The sequence below is a fragment of the Vulpes vulpes genome, chromosome 7 (genome assembly GCF_048418805.1).
Source record: "Vulpes vulpes isolate BD-2025 chromosome 7, VulVul3, whole genome shotgun sequence".
NCBI lineage: Eukaryota > Metazoa > Chordata > Mammalia > Carnivora > Canidae > Vulpes > Vulpes vulpes.
Window position 1 is genome coordinate 10,002,585 of NC_132786.1, and position 22,329 is coordinate 10,024,913.

A 22,329-nucleotide genomic window follows, 5' to 3' on the forward strand; every position below is an offset into this window, starting at 1 on the left:
TGGGGAAAATGAAGCAGTGTGGTGAAGAAGCCAGAGAATCTAGGAGAGTATCTAGATTGTTTTTTTTTTTTAAGATTTTATTTATTTATTCATGAGAGAGAGAGAGAGGCAGAGACACAGACAGAGGGAGAAGCAGGCTCCATGCAGGGAGCCTGATGTGGGACTCGATCGCAGGATTCCAGGATCATGCCCTGGGCCGAAGGCAGGCACTAAACCGCTGAGCCACCCAGGGATCCCCGAGAGTATCTAGTTTTATCCCAGGAAGAGACTGTGGAAGGAAGGGAGCAGCCCATGCACATGGGAAGCAGGGCCCCCCAAACCTGCAGACAAGCTGGTTTCATAGAACAGTGGGAAGGCTGGTAAGAGATGGGAGTGCTGCGAGGTGTGGAGCAGAATTGTGGCAACATCTCTCTCTTCCTCTTTATTCTTTTTTTAAGATTTATTTATTTTGGGACACCTGGGTGGCTCAGCAGTTGAGCATCTGCCTTCATCTCAGGTCATCCCGGGGACCTGGGATAGAGTCCCGCATCAGGCTCCTTGCAAGAAGCCTGCTTCTCCCTTTGCCTATGTCTCTGCCTCTCTCTCTCTCTCTCTCTCTCTCTCTCTGTGTGTCTCTAATGAATAAATAAATAAAATCTTTAAAAAATAAAAAATAAAAACCTCCTTTGGCTGCAACTTTGGCCTGGGTCTACAACATGCATCAGTTGAAAATGACATTTCACACTTGATCTAGAAAGATCCTTCAGTATATAGCTACCACATTCCAACCCATACCATTGATGCCTGGTTTAGGGCAGCTTACATGGATGATGTCTTGTTATCTGACTGCCCTAGTTCTTCCCTTTACTATCTGACCTTGATTTAAAGATTAGATTAATTGCTGATTGCTCATCTCATTGCCTCTTTGTTTTCTGGGTCTTATCATAAGGGCAGTCAGCAAAGGATACGAGTTTTTAAACATGAGCAATCCCCTTCTGGAAGGATTTTCTCTATTCATGCATGTTACAGCTCACTTGTGAATATTTGCTGTGTTACTAGCCTACAGAAAATAACAGTACATCATTTTCTAGGACTAATTCTTGGTTTTTGTTTGTTGTCTTTTTTCTGTCTAAAGGGATGATTCAGACAAATGTAGCTTCCAAGACCCAAAAGGATGTTGTCAGAAGGCCAACCTTTATGTCTTACAAGGATGTGGAGCAGATTAAAAGCAAGTAAGTGTTCTGAAGCACTGCCTACCAGCAGATGTTTAAGATATTCACCCACTGATCTCACCAAATCACTCTTGAATCTGTTTTCTTGAAATCTTCCTGCTTGCATTACATGGCAGTTTCCTTTTGCATCATCTGTACTCGTGAAGCAGTATAGCTTGCCCAAAGGTGTAGGCGAGCAGGAACTCGATCTCCCTCTGACTCACAGGGGATTCGGGCAAGCCTCTCCTCCCTGGGCCTCAGCATCTTCACTGTGAATGACTGGATTGATGGGTGTGCCCCGGAAATGATCAAGTGCACAGAGGGGTTTCGTTTTGCTGTGTGTTCTTCTGTGTGTCTTTAGTCTTGCTGAGTGGATTTATAGAGGGGAGGCAGCTGAGAAAGAAATGGAAGAAGAGAGGGATGTGTCAGCCGCCCAAGTGAGGAGATTTGGACCATGATACAGTTGATTAAAGGAGACTGTTTAAAGGAATCTCTGCTGTGGAGGATTCAGTATCCCTCTCCTCTGTCTGCTTATGAAGCTCAGTAAAATCGGGATGCCTGGGTGACTCAGTGGTTGAGCATGATGATTCCGGGGTCCCGGGATCGAGTCCCACGTCGCGCTCCCTGCATGGAGCCTGCTTCTCCCTCTGCCTGTGTCTCTTCCTCGCTCTCTGTGTCTGTCATAATTTTTTTTATTTTTTTAATTTTTTTTTATTTTTTATTTTTTTTTATTTATGATAGTCACACAGAGAGAGAGAGAGAGAGAGAGAGGCAGAGACACAGGCAGAGGGAGAAGCAGGCTCCATGCACCGGGAGTCCGACGTGGGATTCGATCCCGGGTCTCCAGGATCGCGCCCTGGGCCAAAGGCAGGCGCTAAACCGCTGCGCCACCCAGGGATCCCTCTGTGTCTGTCATAAATGAATGAATGAATAATGAATGAATGAAAGAAGCTCAGTAAAATCTATATTGTTCATGAATGGTTTTGGAGATGGATTCCCCACTGTTGGATGATATGTGGTTATATAAAACACATTCAAAATTAATATTTGTGTGGAATCAGAAAAGACCCCGAATAGCCAGGGGAATATTAAAAAAGAAAGCCATAGCTGGGGGTATCACAATGCCAGATTTCAGGTTGTACTACAAAGCTGTGGTCATCAAGACAGTGTGGTACTGGCACAAAAACAGACACATAGATCAATGGAACAGAACAGAGAATCCAGAAGTGGACCCTCAACTCTATGGTCAACTAATATTCGACAAAGCAAGAAACACCATCCACTGGAACAAAGACAGTCTCTTCAATAAATAGTGCTGGGAACATTGGACAGCCACATGCAGAGGAATGAAACTAGACCACTTTCTTGCACCAGACACAAAGATAAACTCAAAATGGATGAAAGATCTAAATGTGAGACAAGATTCCATCAAAATCCTAGAGGAGAACACAGGCAACACCCTTTTTGAACTTGGCCACAGTAACTTCTTGCAAGATAAATCCATGAAGGCAAGAGAAACAAAAGCAAAAATGAACTATTGGGACTTCATCAAGATGAGAAGCTTTTGCACAGCAAAGGATACAGTCAACAAAACTAAAAGACAACCTACAGAATGGGAGAAGATATTTGCAAATGATGTATCAGATGAAGGGCTAGATTCCAAGATCTATAAAGAACTTCTTAATCTCAACACCAAAGAAACAAACAAACCAATCATGAAATGGCCAAAAGACATGAAGAGAAATCTTCAGAGGAAGACATGGACATGGCAAACGTGCACATGAGAAAATGCTCTGCATCACTTGCCATCAGGGAAATACAAATCAAAACCACAATGAGATACCACCTCACACCAGTGAGAATGGGGAAAATTAACAAGGCAGGAAACCACAAATGTTGGAGAGGATGCAGAGAAAAGGGAACCCTCTTACACTGTTGGTGGGAATGTGAAGTGGTGCAGCCACTCCTGGAAAACTGTGTGGAGGTTCCTCAAAGAGTTAAAAATAGACCTGCCCTACGACCCAGCAATTGCACTGCTGGGGATTTACCCCAAAGATACAGATGCAATGAAACGCCGGGACATCTGCACCCCGAGGTTTCTAGCAGCAATGTCCACAATAGCCAAACTGTGGAAGGAGCCTCGGTGTCCATCGAAAGATGAATGGATAAAGATGTGGTCTCTGGATACAATGGAATACTACTCAGCCATTAGAAACGACAAATACCCACCATTTGCTTTGACGTGGATGGAACTGGAGGGTATTATGCTGAGTGAAATAAGTCAATCAGAGAAGGACAAACATTATATGGTCTCATTCATTTGGGGAATATAAAAAATAGTGAAAGGGAATAAAGGGAAAAGGAGAAAAAAATGAGTGGGAAATATCAGGAAGGGATACAGAACATGAGAGGCTCCTAACTCTGGGAAACGAACTAGAGGTGGTGGAAGGGGAGGTGGATGGGGGGTGGGGGTGACTGGGTGATGGGCACTGAAGGGGGCACTTGATGGGATGAGCACTGGGTGTTATTCTATATGTTGGCAAATTGAACACCAATAAAAAATTTATAAAAAAACCCAAAATGGGTATAAAATCAAGTATGACATCTTTATAGTTAATTTAAAAATTTATTAAAAAAAACCCAAAATGGGTGTAAAATCAAGTATGACATCTTTATAGTTAATTTATAAATTTTTATCAAATTTATATAAATTTTTATCCAAAATAACATTAATTTACCAAATTATGAATAATGACTTTTTTTTTTATGACTGTCTTTTTTAAAGAACTATGGTTACGAGGATGTCTGTACCAGGAATATTGCAAGAATATAATCCAAAATAAAGTACAAAGAATAAATTCTCTGGGAATTCTTGGTTTAGTGGCTGGAACTCCGGCATATGGAACAGGGAACCAAGTGAATTCTTTGTCTTCTTTGTAGCTATCAGCCGATGCAGACCCTGTCAGAGCCTTTAATCTCGACACTACCTCCTCAGCCAGACTTTAGCTTGAATGGATATGAGGTACTTGGTTTTTGCCTTTTGGTGTGTAAATTGTTTCAAGGTGAGGAAAAGTACCTAGCCACAGATGTATAGTATTTGGATGAAAGAATGAATGGTTTGTGTAAAATTCTTGGAGCAAGATTCAAAGGCATCCAGATGGTAACGGTGTTACCTTCCCAGAGAATGGTTGCCCTCTACAGGGCACCTCATTGTCTAGCCACGCACAATCTCTTATGGGCACATCCTTACAAAAGACCCTACGAGATAGATATTATCATCTCCACTTTATGGAGGACAAAGCTGAAAGCCAGAGAGTAAAAGTGCCTTGTCTGGTAGTTGGAGGTAAAGGGCAGGTTTCTGTGGGTGTGAGGAACTCACCAGGTCCCTAGACTAAATCGGACACCTCCAGGGGGCATCCTTTTGCCTTTAGGCATAATGCCTCGCTAGCCAGAAGTCAGCCTGCGCAGATGGGCCCAGTGCCAGCTAGTTCATTACTAAGATGACCTGCCAGATGTGGAAACCCTAAGCCAGCTTATCCCACCTGCTACCGGAGGCCTGGCAAGGGTACTCCATGGCATAGGGGGCCACGTGTGTGAACATAGCATGCTTTAAATGTCTCCTGTTTCACATTTTACATATTTTTGAAATTTTTTAGTTGGTAGAGATCAATAACCAGAATCCGGAATATGTCATGATAAGTAAGTCTTTTAAAGCTTCCATGAAAAATTTCAAGATTGAAAACATAAAGAAGATCAAGAACACCAAGCTCTTGAATGCTTTTGAAAGGTTGGTGGCTGCATTATTGGGTTGTTTTTTGGTTTCGGGTTGTTTTTTTTTTTTTTTAATGTAAAGTTTGAAAGGATTCATTAAGAGCTACACTTTAAAACCTACCCACTGGTTTATTTTAAGTCAAGAGTTTCTTCAGTGTCTAGTTGTTTTGTTCATTTTGTAAACTCCAACTTCTCTGTTTCAGCATTAATTTTATGACTCTTTGATTTAACTTATCTATCATTTAAAAGTCATAAATTAACTTTTTTGCCTCTGGTGCACTAATGTTAGAAGCTCCATTCTGAAAGTGGGTGGAATAAAATTTTAAGATGATTAGACCTTAGTTGGGATTAATGTCATTAACTGGAGTGGAAGAGGAATGCTCTGGGTGTTTCACATTTCCTGTATTAGGAAAAAATTGACGATGAACAACAGAACGGAAAAAATCCTGTTTTATGCAACAAGACGCACCTATATGGAGTCTATCTGTAAGGATAACTTCAACTGGATCTTACATGGATCTTCTGATACCAAATATGGAAAAGGTTTGTGCTGGAATAGAGAAACCTAACTAGTAGAATCATAACTCAGGCTCTGTTATGAGGTATATGTCATGATTCTTTACTAACCAGCATGTGTGGATTTTGCATGCATGGAGAGTTAAGCTTATGTTCACCTTAACTGTCCAAATTAGAGTGGCACATTTGCTTGGGACTTGATTGCTGTATCAAAGCCCTGCTCCCATCTTAGGCTTTTTTGGGGGTGAAAGGATGGGAGAGTCTCTTACATGCTTGCAAACTCTTCTAACCGTTGGCTACATTGTCTACCATTTACTGTTCATTTCTACCTATGGCTCTTCCTGACTTAAGTCCAACCCTGTGAAGCTGCTACAAGTAGCCTGCCTTTGCCACTTTCTTTTCTTTTCTTTTTCTTTTTCTTTTTTAAGATTTTACTGTGAGAGAGAGCCAGAGAGAAAAAGAGAGATTGAGAGAATGAGCAGGAGGGATGGGGCAGAGGGAGAGAGAGAAACAGACTCCTGACTAAGCAGGGAACCCGACTCAGGGCTCAATCCCAGGACCTGGGATCATGACCTGAGCCAAAGGCAGACACTTAACTGACTGAGCCACCCCCCTCTGCTCATTTTTGAATAAGATTACTTTTGGGGGGATCCCTGGGTGGCGCAGCGGTTTGGCGCCTGCCTTTGGCCCAGGGCGCGATCCTGGAGACCCGGGATCGAATCCCACATCGGGCTCCCGGTGCATGGAGCCTGCTTCTCCCTCTGCCTGTGTCTCTGCCTCTCTCTCTCTCTCTCTCTGTGACTATCATAAATAAATAATAATAAAAAAAAATTTTTTTAAAAAGATTACTTTTTGGTGTTGGGTCATACCTTCCATGTAATTTTTGAAACAAGCAAACACAACGAATCACTCATCTTAAGAGAACAACTAATAGTATATCAAGTTTTGAAGTGCACTTAACTCATGATTACATTCACACTCACTGCAGAAAGCAAGAAACCAATCAGTCAGACAACAAATATTTTTGAGTGACTTCTATACACTAGATACTGAGGACATAGCAGTGAACAAAGTAGACATGGCCTCCCAGCAAAATTACTTCACATAATTAAATGGTTGCAAATGTGCAACTACTGTAGAGGGAGTGAACAGGTCCTGTGGACACCGAACCTGGCTGGAGAGGTATTCCCAAGGAAAGGCACAGGAAGGATCATCTACATTGTAGAGTCCCTGTGGAGACTGAGCAATGAATGGTATAATATATGGCTACACAGGAAACAGTTGAGACGTGATGCTGAGGGCACAGGAAGCTAATGAAGGATTTTAAGCTGGGGAATGATTTGATAAGAAGTTCATGTTTATTAGGTTTAAATGCATCAATAAAGGGATACCTGACTGGCTCAGTTGGAAGAGCATGCGACTCTTGATCTCGGGGTCATGAGTTCAAGTCCCATGTTGGGTGTAGAGATTACTTAAATAAATAAACTTAAAAAAAACTGCATCACTAAAACTTACCTAGAAATGTTTGGGGGAAGAGGGATGTCCACCTTGAGTGAAATATGTCTTTCTTATGTTAGAACGCAAAGGAATATTTATCAGAAGAAGTGGACACATGGTACATTAGTGTTCGTAGGTCTTGGCTGTAATTGGCTGGGATAGTGGCATACATGGGCGTGTAGTCTGTTTTTCCTCTTTTGTATGTGAAAGAGCACTGAAACCCTCTGAAATTTATCTTGACAGTTTGATCATGTTACTTACTAACACTTCTCCTTTAAGTTGGGAAAAGAGGAGAGTCCTTGAGAGCCAGGAAAAACCCCTGTGACTGGTGTGGAACAAGGGGGCAAAGATGGAGTCTGCAGTTCTCACAGATAGACAAGGTGTCTGTCCGGGATCTCTGCCCTGTGTTCCCAAGCCACCTCCCCTTAAGAAGACAGTGATCCTTCCACTTGGCCTGCCTCCTGTTTCACGGAGTTGGGAGGTGTTTTTGTTTTGTTTGTATTTGTTTTTAGTATCAACTTTCCACTTCTTTTTTTTTTTTTAAGATTTTATTTATTTATTCTTGAGAGACAGAGAGAGAGAGGCAGAGACACAGGCAGAGGGAGAAGGAGGCTCCATGCTGGAAGCCCAACGTGGGACTCGATCCCAGGACCCCAAGATCATGCCCTGGGCGGAAAGCAGGCGCTAAACCGCTGAGCCACCCAGGCTGCCCCAACTTTCCATTTCTATCACTGATATCCACTGATGGTATCAGTCCTGGATAGATACAAACCATTGGGTCTGTAATCTTTTTTGTTGTTGTTGTTGTTTATTGAAGATTTTCTTTTAAATTTATTTATTTGACAGAGAGGGAGAGCAGAGCGAGCAAGAACATGAATGGGGGAGAGGGGCAGAGGGAAAGAGATGCAGACTCCCTACTGAGCAGGGAGCCTAATGTGGGGCTCGATCGCAGGATGTGGAATCATGACCTGAGCAAAAGGCAGATGCTGAACCGACTGAGCCATCCAGGTGGCAACCTCACTGGGCCCACAATCTTAAAAAGTTCGGGCAGTTGTCCTAAAAGAAGCCAACTGGTAGACTTTAGAGATCCTGCTCCTCTCTGAGGGAAAACAAAAGACCCCCCTTTGCATGTGTGAAACCACTCCAGTTAGGCTGTTAGATGGCATGATTTTGTATGTGACTGTGTTAAGGAGAGTGTCAGGAGAGTAAGATGTGCCTGGAATGATAGAAGGGTTATGGGCTACTTTTTGATAAATTGGAGGTGGGAAGAGGGCATCTGTTGGGAGATGGAGGATCAGAATGGAAGACGGGTTAGTTGGAGAGTTGGTAAGAGCTGGGAAGCGGAACCAGACCTGCTGAGCAGTCTGGACTGAGAATAACAACAGGTAAAAGCCACCGAACTTCACAGTCAAAGGAGATGATAAAAACTCAGATTTGCACAAAAAGTGGAAGTGAGGTGAAGTTAGAAAAAGAAGCACATGTTTGTGCTAAGGTAGCTAAGCAAACAAGGACCTGTCTTGGTTATAAACTGGATTCAAGAGGCCCGATGAGAGGCATAGGAGGCCAGGTAACTTGTTTGGGATCCAGGGTGCTGCAGGCATCGACATCTATAACATCTCCCAAGATTCTGCAACCCAGGTATCTCTCAATGCTAAATGGTTGGAAAGAAAGAGACAAAAATATCATTTTTGGTAATATGAGTGTCTGTATAGAAAACCCAAAAGAATCTATGGGTAATTGGAAGGTTGGCATTCCACATAGGAAGTGGGACACATTCCTCTGCCGCAGGACTCCTCTCTATTATTCCTGACAGGCCCAGCATGGTGGATGGAGCCCACGATGCCCGAATAATTGAGTTAGAGCCAACTTGACCTGTTCTGACTCCCAACCTAGAAGAATGTTCCTTTCCCTGGTGTTATTCAGAGTTCTAGTTAACAAAGTCCATTTTTTACAATGTATATCCAGGTCCTATTTTAGTAGTCAAAAGCTGGCCACGATCTTTTCTTTCTCCTTATAGAGTCCTTCCATAGTGATTCTTATCCTCTCTGAGACAAAGAATATGTCTGGCCAAAATAAAAGATGGTTATGTATAAAGAATTGTTAAGAGAAAAAAAAAACACAATGTTATCCCATTATGTCAGTTATACTAAATAAATGAAAAAAATGAATAGATTACAGGAAGACAGCATATTGTGAAGTCTTAAGTATGACCTAAGTATGACCTGTAGGACAATTTACAAAAGCTAGCTTGGCAGAAAACAAAACAAAACAAAACGGACAAGTTGGGAGAAGAGCGTTTATGAAGACTGGAGATTGCCAAAGGCTGGGGAGGCTGTAGCAGCACAGGACATTTAAGATCTGGTGGGAATGACTAAGGATAAGGCTGGAGGAGGAAGTCAGTGTGTGCTCCTGAAACACCATGGAAGCCATGCTAAGGGGAGGGATTTTTATCCAGAGGTCAATCACAAACCACCAATGGCTTTGAGAAGGAAGTACCAATGACTCTGGCTGCGTTGTGAGAAAGGATAGGTGGGACCAAGCCTATAGGAGAGAAAGCAGGTAAGGAGGTCAATTTAAGAGTCTATGGGGCACCTGGGTGGCTCAGCTGGTTAAGCAACTGGCTCTCGGTTTCTGCTCACATCCTCCTCATCTCAGATTATGAGTTTGGGCCCCACTCTGGGCTCTGTGCTCAGTGTGGAGTCTGTGGAAGATGCTCTCTTCTTCTCCCTCGGCCATTCTCCCCTCCCTTTCAATGAATCTTTTTTTTTTTTTTAGATTTTATTTATTTATTCATGAAAGACTGAGAAAGAGAGAGAGAGAGAGAGAGTCAGACACTAGGCAGAGGGAGAAGCAGGCTCCCCACGGAGGATATAAGCCATTAGGACCCTGGGATCACGACCCCACCTGAAGGCAGATACTCAACCACTGAGCCACCCAGGCATCCCTCTCTTAATAAATCTTTTTAAAAAAAAAAGTCCAGGCTAGAAATGAGGGTGGTCTAGATGCAGGTAGAGGGATGAAGAGGATACTGGGGTTCACTTGAAAGAGGTATTTGCAAGAAGACTGAGTCTAAGTCTTAGGAGAGCAGGCTACAGGGTTGGGTCTTAGGGTTGGCTCACTTAAAAAAATATTGATTCCACATTATAGAAATGTGATTTTTTTTTTAATTTTTTTTTAAATTTTTATTTATTTATGATAGTCACAGAGAGATAGAGAGAGGCAGAAACACAGGCAGAGGGAGAAGCAGGCTCCATGCACCAGGAGCCCGACGTGGGATTCGATCCCGGGTCTCCAGGATCGCGCCCTGGTCCAAAGGCAGGCGCCAAACCGCTGCACCACCCAGGGATCCCAGAAATGTGATTTTTAAAAACAACTGATGATCCTTTGGGGAAAAAAATCAGTTCTTTAGGGTAATGGCTACTCTTTTCTGAATGGTGAATGATAAAGATGTCCTACAAAGACCTAGAATACCTGTATAAAGAATCTTTTGTCATTGGCTTCATTTGTCTTTCGTTTGGTTATCACTGGTAAACAAAAATAGCTGAATTAGGGGCACCAGGCTGGCTCAGGTGGTAGAATGTGCAGCTCCTGATTTCTGGGGGTTGTGAGTTCAAGCCCCATATTAACCATTAACCATGGAGATTACTTTAAAAAAATAGTTGGGGGCCCCTGGGTGGCTCGGTGGGTTAAATGTCTGACTCTTGATTTCAACTCAGGTCATGATCTCAGGGCCATCAGATCAAGCCCCAGGTCCAGCTCTGTGTTGGATATGGAACCTGCTTGAGATTCTCTCTCTCTCTTTCTCTGCCCTTCCCTGTGCTTGCGTGTGCTTTCTCTCCTCTCTCTCTCTCTCTCTCTCTAAAATAAATAAATAAATCTTGGGGGATCCCTTGGTGGCTCAGCGGTTTGGCGCCTGCCTTTGGCCCAGGGCGTGGTCCTGGAGTCCCAGGATTGAGTCCCATATCAGGCTCCCTGCGTGGAGCCTGCTTCTCCCTCTGCCTGTGTCTCTGCCTCTCTCTCTCTCTCTCTCTCTCATGAATAAATAAATAAATCTTTAAAAAAAATAAATCTTTAAAAAATAGCTGAATAATCAAATTAGTACTCAGACTTTATTATAAAATAGAAAAAATTAATTTAACAAGTATAAAAGTAACTTTGTGCCATTGAAATATACACAACTATCTCTGAATGTTGCAAATAAGTTTTATGGCTTTATCAAGCGATAAAAATGCACACTCAAGAAAAATATGGATGAAATTTTTGTCTCTTGATTTTATTCCATTTGCTTTAAGTCAAATATATTTTTACCAGTAAATCCATACTATTTATTTGACACCTTTTACATGCATAGCTGGATTTCACTTATCTGGAAATATTCGCTTTCTGAAAGAGAACTTGGAATTGGAAAGAGTGAACAACTGTGTTATGAATAGCCTGAGTTGTTGTCATAAAATTCCTGTGCTGAAGATTGTGTATGTTTTTTCTCGGGAGCTTCGCAGAATCATTTGGTCTTATTTCAAAACAGTGGTGGTGGTTGTTGTTTTTGTTTTTCTCAGCCCAGCAAGTGTGGAGTGGGAGTCGAGAGATGCTAGAGGTGGCAGCAAGAAGAAAGTTAGCAGTTTTAAGTGGAGAATGAGAGGGGAAATGATCTACGAGACACAAACACAGCTTAACATTGTTTTCAAGCTGTGTATAGACCATTAGTAAAGGAGTAAATGGCTCTGTCCCCCTTAGTAACTCAAGAGGGCCCCCCTATGTTGTAACACCGTATATCAGAATTAATATCTACATCCGATGCATCAGGAAAAGAGCAAAATGACTTGTTCTATTTTTTAAATCAGAGAAATATATATGTTTTAGAAAGATCTCCTTACAAAATAGCTTAAATTGTTTAGAAGTGGGGCACCTGGGTGGCTCAGTGGGTGAGCGCCTGCCTTTGGCTCAGGGCATGGTCCTGGGGTCCAGGGATTGAGTCCCGCTTTGGGCTCCCTGTGGGGAGCCTGTTTCTTTCTCTACCTGTGTCTCTGCCTCTCTCTTTGTGTCTCTCCTGAATAAATAAATAAAATCTTAAAAAAAATTGTTTAGTAGTTCCAGAAATTGACCTTTGAGGAATGGCTTTAGGAATGGCTCTTTGCAGACACTTAGAAATGACTTATGATTATACTATGATGCACAGAGGTGGGTAGTGTGATCGAGAGTTTGTAGTGGGCGTCCATCAAATGAGAAATAATAAAAATAAAGAAGGCACAGGGGTGCCGGGGTGGTTCAGTCGGTTAAGCATCTGACTTTGGCTTGGATCATGATCCTGGGATTCTGGGATCAAGCCCTTGTTGGGTTTCCTACACAGTGGGAACTTCACTTCTCCCCCTCCCTCTTCTCCTGCTCCCTCTCCTGGCTTGTGCACAAGTTCTCTCTCTCTCAAATAAATAAAGAAAATCTTTTTTAAAAAGCAAAATAAAGAAGGCACAGCCTCTATACTCAGGGGATAGCAGAGTAGTATAGAATACATCTATATTTGGCCATCTGGTAAAACTGAGAGTGGGAACCGGCTAGGAGGGAAGGCTGGTGACCCAATAGAATTGTGGTGGGATGATGATTTTTGGTTTTGTCCTTGATCATTTTCCAATTATCTACTGGCCTACTTAATAAGATTATAAAAAGATCTGTATGAAAAAAAATAAAAGATCTGTATGGACACTGTCTTTTAAATGTAAGCTTATTTTGGTCACACACCAGTAAAAAAAGAAAGACAAAAATACAACAGGAAAAAAAGAAAGGGAAAAGCAGTTGCAAGAAAGAGCTTATGAAATATGCCAATAAGCATATGAGAAGATGCTTAATGTCACTAGTATTGAGGGAAACACATATTAAAATTTTTCACACTTCGTATTGACAAAAATTAAAAAGATCATTGATATCCAATGTTGGCAAGGTTTGGAGAAATGGGACTTTCTCCATTGCTGGTAAAATTTTTAGACTGTTTCTGGAGGACAATTTGTAATCTCTGTCAAAATATAATATTCACATGTCCTTTGACTCAGCCATTATAGTTTTGCAATCTATTCTATAGAAATGCTTATACAGGCTCTCAAAGGTATGTTTACTAGGATGTCTTAAAAGTATTTATTTAGAACTGTTCTTGGTTCAAAACCATAGCAAAAAGTAAAAGCAACCTATATTTTAATCAATACAAAGGTAGTTAAATTGAACATCCATACAATGGAATCCTGTGCAGTCATTAAAAAGAATGAGGTGGAGTTAAACGGAGTGACAGCAAAATTTCCAGGACTAGAGTGTAGAAAAATGCAGAACAGTTCATACAGTATAATCCTAAAATTAACAAATAAAAGAACATCAAACTACCAGAGTAAATGTGTTATATATGTATGTAAATGCCTAGAAATGGGTCAGAGAATCCCCACCAAGCTGGTCACTGTGTTTTTGAGGGACTGCAGGCAGGAAAATGGTAGGTCAGTATAAGTGGACTTTCATTTTCTTTTTTTTTTTTCATTTTCTTTTTTCTTTCTTTCTCTTTCTTTCTTCTTTCTTTCTTTCTTTCTTCTTTCTCTTCCTTTCTTTTTTATTTTTTTGAGATTTTATTTATTTATTTGGGAGAGAGTGCACGTGAGCACCAGGGGCAGGGAGAGGTAGAGGGGAGAGGGAGAAGCAGGTTCTCCACTGATCAGGGATCCTGATGTGGGGCTCGATCCCAGGACCTAGGATCATGACCCAAGCCAAAAGCAGACTGAGCCACCCAGGCACCCTGGACTTTCATTTCTTATTCCAAATATTTGAACATCATTTACTCAGAATATCCAGCATCTGATCTACTCAGGATAAGCAGTATTTCTGGAATTCAAACATCTAAAATATTTTTTTAAAATCAGTAATAAAAAACTAAGCCAGATACATGAAAAAATATTAAACACTTGTTACATAAATGAAACAAATTCATTTTACTAATTAACTTTTCATAGAAAATCAGAATTTGCAAATATACACATATCTAATTTTTTAAAAGATTTTATTTAGTGCAAGCAGTGGGGGAAGGGCAGAGGGAGATGGAGAGAGAATCTTAAAGACTTTATTTATTCATGAGGGATACAGAGAGAGAGAGGCAGAGACACAGGCAGAGGGAGAAGCCAGCTCCCTGTGGGGAGCCTGATGCAGAACTCAATCCCAGGACCCTGGAATCATGCCCTGAGCCGAAGGCAGATGCTCAACTGCTGAGCCAGCCAGGCATTCCCGAGAGAGAGAGAGAATCTTAAGCAGATTCCCTGCTGAGCATGGAGCCAGATGTGGGGCTCCATCCCATGACCCTGAGGTCATGAGCCAAAATCAGGAGTCAGACACTTAACTGACTGAGCCACCCAGGTGCCCCATACACATTTCTTTTTTCCTTTTAAATATTTTATTTATTTATTTATTTATTTATTTATTTATTTATTTATTTAATATGTAAGTGGGGGTAAGGGCAGAGGGAGAGGGAGAAAGAATCTCAAGCAGATTCCCTGATGAGCACAGAGCCTGAGTTGGGGCCCAAATTCACAACCCTGGGATCATGACCTGAACTGAAATCAAGAGTCAGACACTTAACTCACTGAGCCACCCAGGCGCCCCCACATTTCTTTAAAAAGAGAGAAAATGGGGTACCTGGGTGGGTATGGTTGGCTGTGCAGCTGACTTTGGCTCCAGTCATGATCCCAGGGTCCGTGTCAGGCTCCCCGCTCAGCAAGAGTCTGCTTCTCCCTCTCCCCCTGCACAACCCTCGCCCCCACGCCATTCTGTCTCTCTCAAATAAATAAATCTTTTCAATAAAAGATATAGAGAAAAGTATCTGGCAGTGACAAAAATTAATATAAGAAATTTCAGGGACCCCTGGGTGGCTTAGCAGTTTAGAGCCTGCCTTTGGCCCGGGGCATGATCCTGGAGACCAGGGATCGAATCCCACATCAGGCTCCCTGCATGGAGATTGCTTCTCCCTCTGCCTGTGTCTCTGCCTCTCTCTCTGCCTCTCTCTCTCTCTCTGTGTGTCTCATGAATAAATAAATAAAATCTTTAAAAACAAAAACAAAAACAAAAAAAGAAATTTCAGTTTGTCAGGAAATCATTGTTGATCTGCTGAGTATAGAAACCTCAGTGATGCGAGGGTGCCTGGGCAGCTCTGTGGGTTATATGTCTGACTCTTGATTTCAGCTCAGGTCATGATCTCAGGGATGTGAGATGGAGCCGTGCCTCAGGCTCCACACTGTGAAGTCCTGCTTGGGATTCTCCTTCTCCCCCTGCCCCCCCACCCATGCATACATGCTGTCTCTCTCTCTCTCATAAATAAATAATAAAGTGTAAAAAAAATAAAAGGGAGGGAGACCTCCGTGATAGAGAGGTTGTTTTATGCTCGAGGAGGACAATAATAGATCAACTGCTTTGAAAAGCTCTACCAGGGTCAGTTGGTTGCTTATGCTACACATCCTTCTTTTACGTTTTCTAGGACCTTCCCATCAGTAGTAAATGACCTTTGTCCCTTAAAATGTACATAATATAAAAAGGTCTCTGCTGGAGTAGCTTTGGTTCATCAGGTTACAATTCAACTCACCCTGCATGATTTGCATGAGTTGGGCTGCTGTGACATCATCGCTACTTACTGTAGCAAGTGGCTCACACCACACCTTCACTGGGAGCCCCTGCATGGTAGCAAATGTTTCTGTTATTTCAGTAGGGTTATATACTGGATTCAAATTAACTTGCATAAAACACATTTTTAAAAAAGATTTTATTATTTATTTATTTATTTATTTATGAGAGAGAGAGAGAGAGAGAGAGAGAGGCAGAGACACAGGCAGAGAGAGAAGCAGGCTCCATGCAGGGAGTCTGACATAGGACTCGATCTTGGGACTCCAGGATCATGCCCTGGGCTGAAGGCAGGCGCCAAACCACCAGCCAACCAGGGATCCCCCAAAACACATTTTTTTAAGTACGAAGGAAAGTTTCTAAGTACCAGTAAGGTGTTACTGCCGTGTGCTTAGTTAATGTCCATCATCTGATGGTACGTAAATAATCTTGCAAACTATATACCATTTTTTCATAATAATTCTTACCCTTTTTCTTCTTCTGATTATTTCTAGGAATTTACTTCACAAAGGATGCCATCTATTCCCATAAAGATCAGCAGTATGATACCAAAAACATGGTTATGTTTGTAGCTCGAGTCCTGGTTGGAGATTTTACTCAAGGATATAGGGAAAGCCTAAACCCTCCTCCACCACCGTATGACAGCTATGTGGATGTAAAGTTGAATCCTTCCATTTTTGTCATCTACGAGAAAGATCAGATTTACCCACAATACGTGATTGAATATACTGAACCAGAGAAAGCCTGTGTGATTAGTTAGAAATGATGAATACAGCGTCATAAAGGAGGCCATCACCATTCTGTTCACTTACAGAGCCAGATTGCCCCAATAGTACACTTTTACATTTCTCATTTAGTTATCAACTGCTTTAGATCAGTGGTTCCCAAAGTTTGCTACCCATTTGAATCATGTGGGAGGCTAAGAATTCCAGTGTTCAGATTGCACCCTGTGCCAACTGAACCACTGTTTCCGGTATGGGAGCTGGGCAGTGTTAATCTTTGAATTGCAAGGGTTCGAATGTGTCATAAAGTTTGGGAATCACCGTCTTAGATAGAACTGGGAAAAGTCGGATTTCTAAAACATCTTTAACTGCAACAAGTTTCTCTCCCAGCTACTTATTCTTTGTTTAGTGTATGGCATGGTTTTGTCTTGGTTTAATTGAAAGAAAATTAATTTGGGCAATTTGAGAGAAATCTAAAAATTGCCTATGTAAGTAAGCACATTAGACCGTCCCACCTTGGATAGAAGATTATGGAAGGGTGGGGGTGGGGTTTAGAAAAATGCTGGGGGAAGGGAGAAGAAAAGATCATTTAAATGCCATTACAAAAAAAGAAAACAAAACAAAATAAATGCCATTACAGGTATAACTGTACTGTACCTTCGAGATAAGACTGAGTTGGGGCACACATTTCTTTATCTCTATGTTTACTTAGGGGGCTCCATCCAGGTTGATTGTCCGGAATGCAATAAAAAGAGCCGCAAAGTGTGGCTCAGAGAAAAGCGACCCACTGGAGTTAATTGCCCATTTGGGTTCTTTATATAATTATGGCAAAGTAGACATGTATATTCTAATATATGATTATAGAGAAGGTTTTTAGGTTGGACTTTAATGAAAGCGTCTGTATTTTGGGAGGTCTGAGTTGCAGTAACCAGATTCACAGAAGCACGACTGATAAACCTGAGTGCTGTTGTAGTCGTTCGCTGTAGCAAATGAGGCTCACCAAGGAATTGGGAGCAAGCCATCCCCACTGAAGGATGGGCTCCTTAAGGAGTCGAGATTTGTTTCCTGGTGAGCACGGAATCAGAACAAAGAGAATAATGCCTCAAACAGGTCTTGCACCTGCAAAGGGGCTTCTTTTTTCTAAATATAACGGATTGTACAGCATTGTAGTACAGTCAGTTTTCAAAGCAGTTGAGGTTCCTGGACCAAGAGTTCTTTCCTTATCATGAAGCAGGTTTTTCCTTCCAGTTCTCCTTTTCAGCATTCACCAGTTTCCTGTTATGGCTCCTGCCAGCAGACATGTTATAAAAGTTACTTAGCATTGGAGTTGATTTTATATCAGATTGTAGATCAGTTCAAACATCTCCACAACCCCTTGGTTTAAAGGACTCCACCAGCAACAAATGTATAGAGATTTTTTAAGGCAGAGTTATTTTCTGGGAGGCTTGTCACAAATAGTTACTCTCATTCACTTTTTTTTTTTTTTTAATGGTGGTATGCTTTGGAGCTTTGATTTCTTGATCTCGGTTCTCATGTGTTCAGAGATGCAATTTGTCCAACTCTGGTTGTCCATGAGACATCTCTAGTTGGATATTTCATAGATGCCTCTAAAGCAACATGTCCCGAATGGAATTTTCAATCAGCCTCCTTCAAACGAATCATTTTCTCCCCTAGTATTGTTTCCAGAAGTCATCATTGACTTCTTCCTCTCCTTCCCCCAAGCTTGGGGGAAGTCCAGTTTTTCAAATATTTCTTTGTCCCCTTCTGAGGTGTTCTTTACTTAGCAGTAAGAATGGTTGTATTTTAACATTTTTTATATAACAATCTTTAAAAACACAAATCTGATCATGCCTTTAGAATAAAGTTCAAAATCATTATTACAGCCCCACATGATTTCACCCTTCCCTGCCCTCTATTATTTATTTTCTTCCACCCAAGCCACTCTTGGCTAGTTTACTTGCAGTTCTTTAGTACTCCTTTTCCCTAGCTCAGTGGTTCTCAATGAATAAGCCTGCCTTTTTTTTTTCTTTTTTTGGGCAAATACATTGTAACATCTGTTTTATTATCCTCAAAGTGCAATCCAATTGTAATATACTCTACGTACATATAATTTTGGAAGTAAATTTAAAATTAATCAAAATTAACATGAACATAAAAGGAAAACAAAAGGTATGTTACTTGGGCACGACCCTATTAGAAGACCTAATTAAGTAGTCAGATGTTTACACCTACCTATAATGAGCAAATTTACAAGAAGGTAGATCAAACCTGATTTTATACATAGTATGGGAAAATGAAAAAGCAGGGATAGGAGTGGACCTTAGAATAAAAACTAGTGATGCATAACTTATTGCATATGATAGTACTTATAAGAGAAATATCGAAATAGCCTTAAATGAAATAAAGATACTATGCAAGAAAATCTACGGATTGTCGAAATGGAGAAAATGAGGAAATATTCTATTTTTTGCAGACGAACTGTAGGTCATACAAGAATGTCTAGCGAGACATTCAAAATTCGTGTAGGGTGCAGAATAGTTTCTTATCATGGGGAACTGTCCAGTATATTGCAAAATGTTCCACATACTTGCCTCTCATATACAAAGTGCCGATAGCACCCTTTCCTCCCCCCAGTTATAGGGCGATTGCAAACCCCATCAGATCTACTCACCCTTTCCAGACCAGTAACATTTTGTCACATCCCCTTCGTTGGCCTGAGAGGACTCCTAGGTGATACAACCTATCTATACACGTGAATTTCTTTACAAACCCATTTAACACACCGACTCAGTTATAATGGAGAAACAGAAGGAAAGAATTTTTTTTATATATATATTTTTACATTGGAGTTCGATTTGCCAGCATATAGTATAACAGCCAGTGCTCATCCCATCAAGTACCCCCCCCCCAGTGCCCGTCACCCAGTCACCCATCCCCACTTGCCTCCCCTTCCATTACCCCTTGTTCGTTTCCAGAGTTAGGAGTCTCTCATGTTTTGTCACCCTCTCTAATTTTTCCCACTCATTTTCTCTCCTTTCCCCTATAATCCCTTTCACTATTTTTTATATTCCCCGTATGAGTGAAACCATATAATGATTGTCTTTCTCCGACTGACTTACTTCACTCAGCATAATACCCTCCAGTTCCATCCACGTGGAAGCAAATGGGTATTTGTCATTTTGAATGGCTGAGTAATATTCCACTGTATGTATTGACCACATATTCTTTATCCATTCATCAGTAAAAAAATTTGTAATGAAAATGAGTTTCAGTGTGTAAATGCTCAGGCATGACTATGCTCTACGACATCATGTAATAGAAATTTACTCCTACTTCCAGTGAATAGGTTTGAATTTCAGAGTCATTCAGAGGCTACTTCTTATAAAGAAGTACAGGAAAATGAAAGGTGAGAGGTAGGGGTGACACTAGGATGAAAATCAGTGTTAGGGTAAGTCATAACATACTGAGAAGGTATGTGGTTAGGAAAAGAGCAAAATTAACTGGTAGAAGGATAACAGATGGTCTAAGACGAGAAAATGAATGATACTCTTTGGCGAGCTGCAAGTCCTTCATAAATGTCTAGAAGGACATTAAAAAGGCGAATAGAGTACAGAATAATTCTTCGTTTTGTGGGACTAACCCATCCAATACAGGTCATCCGTTCTCCGTGGCTGCATCTACTCAAATGGTAGTAATCGTTCCCACTGATTATGAAGCCAATAGCCCATCCATTTCCAAAATACCGCAGTGAGAACCACTGACTTAGTAATATGTCTAGCATCCTCAGATTAGTTTACTTTTACCTTCGTAAGGAGTCCTTCTATAGAATAGATTCGATGCTTGCTTCCCAAACCCCCAATCTTTAAAAAACTTTGTGCCTTCCTTTGTTCATTTTTAGCATTTGTCCAACTTGTTGTCTGCTTTCTGCATAAGAATGTAAGCTCCTTGAGGGCTGAGTCAACAGCCTTGTTCACTGTGCCATACCTGATACTTAGTTCAGTGTTTGATACATTGGATATATTTTGTCGAATAAAGTAAGCTCAAATATTTACATTTCAGGGGTTGAGCTGTATTTCTTCTTCTTCAAGTGTAATTCGAGACTCTCCAATAAAGAGAAATACTAATTTTGCCTTGCTGCCTGAATTGACTTTTTATTTCTAGGTATCTCCAAAAAGATAATCAGCTGCAGACACTAATTTATTCAATGGGGGGTTAGAGGATGTGGTTTTTCTTACTGGCTTTTTCATTCCAGGACTTGATGACCAAGGGGCTGTCAATACACTGCCAGGGAGAGGCAGGGTAATGGTGATGGAGGAACCCGTGGTTAGTTGGCACATCTTTGGCCTGGGCTTAGAAAAAGAGAGGCTGGCAACTATGAATATACCTTTCCCTTTGGCCCCAGGCATGGCAACAAGGCCTGGCTGAAACACAAAAGTTAAAAATATCAATGGGTATTGGCAAAATTGTCCTACCAGTGGAGTGACTTCATAAAAGCCTGTGCCAGACAAGTGTGCTTGGAGGGGTCAGCAGTTTCTTTGAGAACTAGCTTCAGAATCTGAGTTGGAAGACAACTCATAGAACTTACAAGGAGCTGCCTGAATCCTTAAAACTCAACTCCTAAAATACCACTCCAGCCTCAACCTTCTGTGTTTCTCTTTTGCATGCTCTTGTGAATCTTCTTGTCCTCTTCACCCATTTCCTGACGTCTCCCTGTGCTCCCTGAAACTCTACATTCCCCAGTAGTCTGCTCTGGGATCTTCTCCCAATCCCCCCATCCCAACCCCTTAACACGCTTCCCCATGAAGCTCATTTATTCCCATACTTTAGTTACCACACACTGTTGATTCCAGAATCTGTACCTCTGCTAAGGGCTCAAATAACTTGCCCAAAGTTTCATGGCTAATGAGGAACAGAACCAGCATTCTGAACCCCTGGAGTCTAGCTCCAGAACCCATAGATTAACCATACTGCTAGGCTTCCTCTCTAGGGAACAGTCGCTACCCCTTCCCTCTGACTTCCCACACTCCCATTAACTCCTGCACAGACTCCTGGTCCCGCCTCCTCACCTCCCAGAGGGAGAGACTTGTTCTGGCTCACAGCCTACCTCCCCACTCAAGTCCCCCATCTTTCCTTCAAACATTCATTGTGGAAAGCCCAGCCAACACTCCTAGTCTCAGAGGTGTCTGTAACTTCCTTGTCTCCAACATCTTTATCTTTACTTGTAGGCATCCATATCCATTGCCCTACTGCTGGGAAAATTGCTGTAGAACCACTCTTTCTGAAATTGCAAATTAATATATACTACCTCTACTGAGCCCTTTAGCTCTCTTGCTCTCACATTTCCTATATCTACTTTCTCACACACATGCAGCCCCTTCTGGTCTTCACTTCCTTCCTGACTTTACCCCGGAGCCCATGAAGCCCCTGACCGCTCCTTCAGTTAATACTTTCAATCCCCTGGAACCCCTGGACTTAATGTCCCATCCGTTTGCCAAACCTAGCAGAAGGTTCATCAAATTCTGTTTCTATGAACATGGAGTACTTTCTTATCTTTTTTTTTTTTTCTTAACACTGAGTACTTTTAGAATTAGCAGAGCTGTTTTGATGAATACCACTCCACATGCCTGGTGTTCAACTTTGGCAAAGCCCTCTGTACCGCCCACCTGTCCTCCTGGTGCACATTCCCCCATCCCCTCAGGACAGCTGTGTTAAACCTCCACCAACCTCCTCACAGGACTCCCCACCCATTCTCAGTCTTGTCTTATACTTAACAACACAAATGGCTATTGGACCTTTCTACTTCATCTTAAAACTTGTCTTTCCATGTACTTATCCTTGCTTCTCTTCCTCTTGCCTAAATGGAAGAGGTATTTCTCCTTCTGCCTGAGATGAATTCTTCCAGGGTCCTGTCCTCTCCCACTGCCTTAGGAAAATCACCTGCTGCATTATCACTCTTCTCAGCCAAATTTTCAACTTTCCCTTCTTACTGGCTCTGTTCACTTGTA

General features: G+C 41.6%; 1 protein-coding gene across 2 annotated transcripts in view; it reads left to right on the forward strand.

Moving 5' to 3' along the window:
• The window catches only part of ZC3HAV1 (zinc finger CCCH-type containing, antiviral 1), a 61,866-nt gene extending 41,412 nt beyond the window's left edge, over nt 1-20,454 (forward strand). For both annotated transcript variants that reach the window (XM_025982146.2, XM_025982147.2), the window contains 5 exons: nt 1,115-1,211; nt 4,131-4,212; nt 4,847-4,977; nt 5,371-5,504; nt 16,097-20,454. In XM_025982146.2, coding sequence (XP_025837931.2) covers nt 1,115-1,211; nt 4,131-4,212; nt 4,847-4,977; nt 5,371-5,504; nt 16,097-16,362 — 710 coding nt within the window. In that variant the 3' untranslated portion in view covers nt 16,363-20,454. The remainder of the gene's footprint in view (nt 1-1,114; nt 1,212-4,130; nt 4,213-4,846; nt 4,978-5,370; nt 5,505-16,096) is intronic.
• Nucleotides 20,455-22,329: the final 1,875 nt, after the last annotated feature.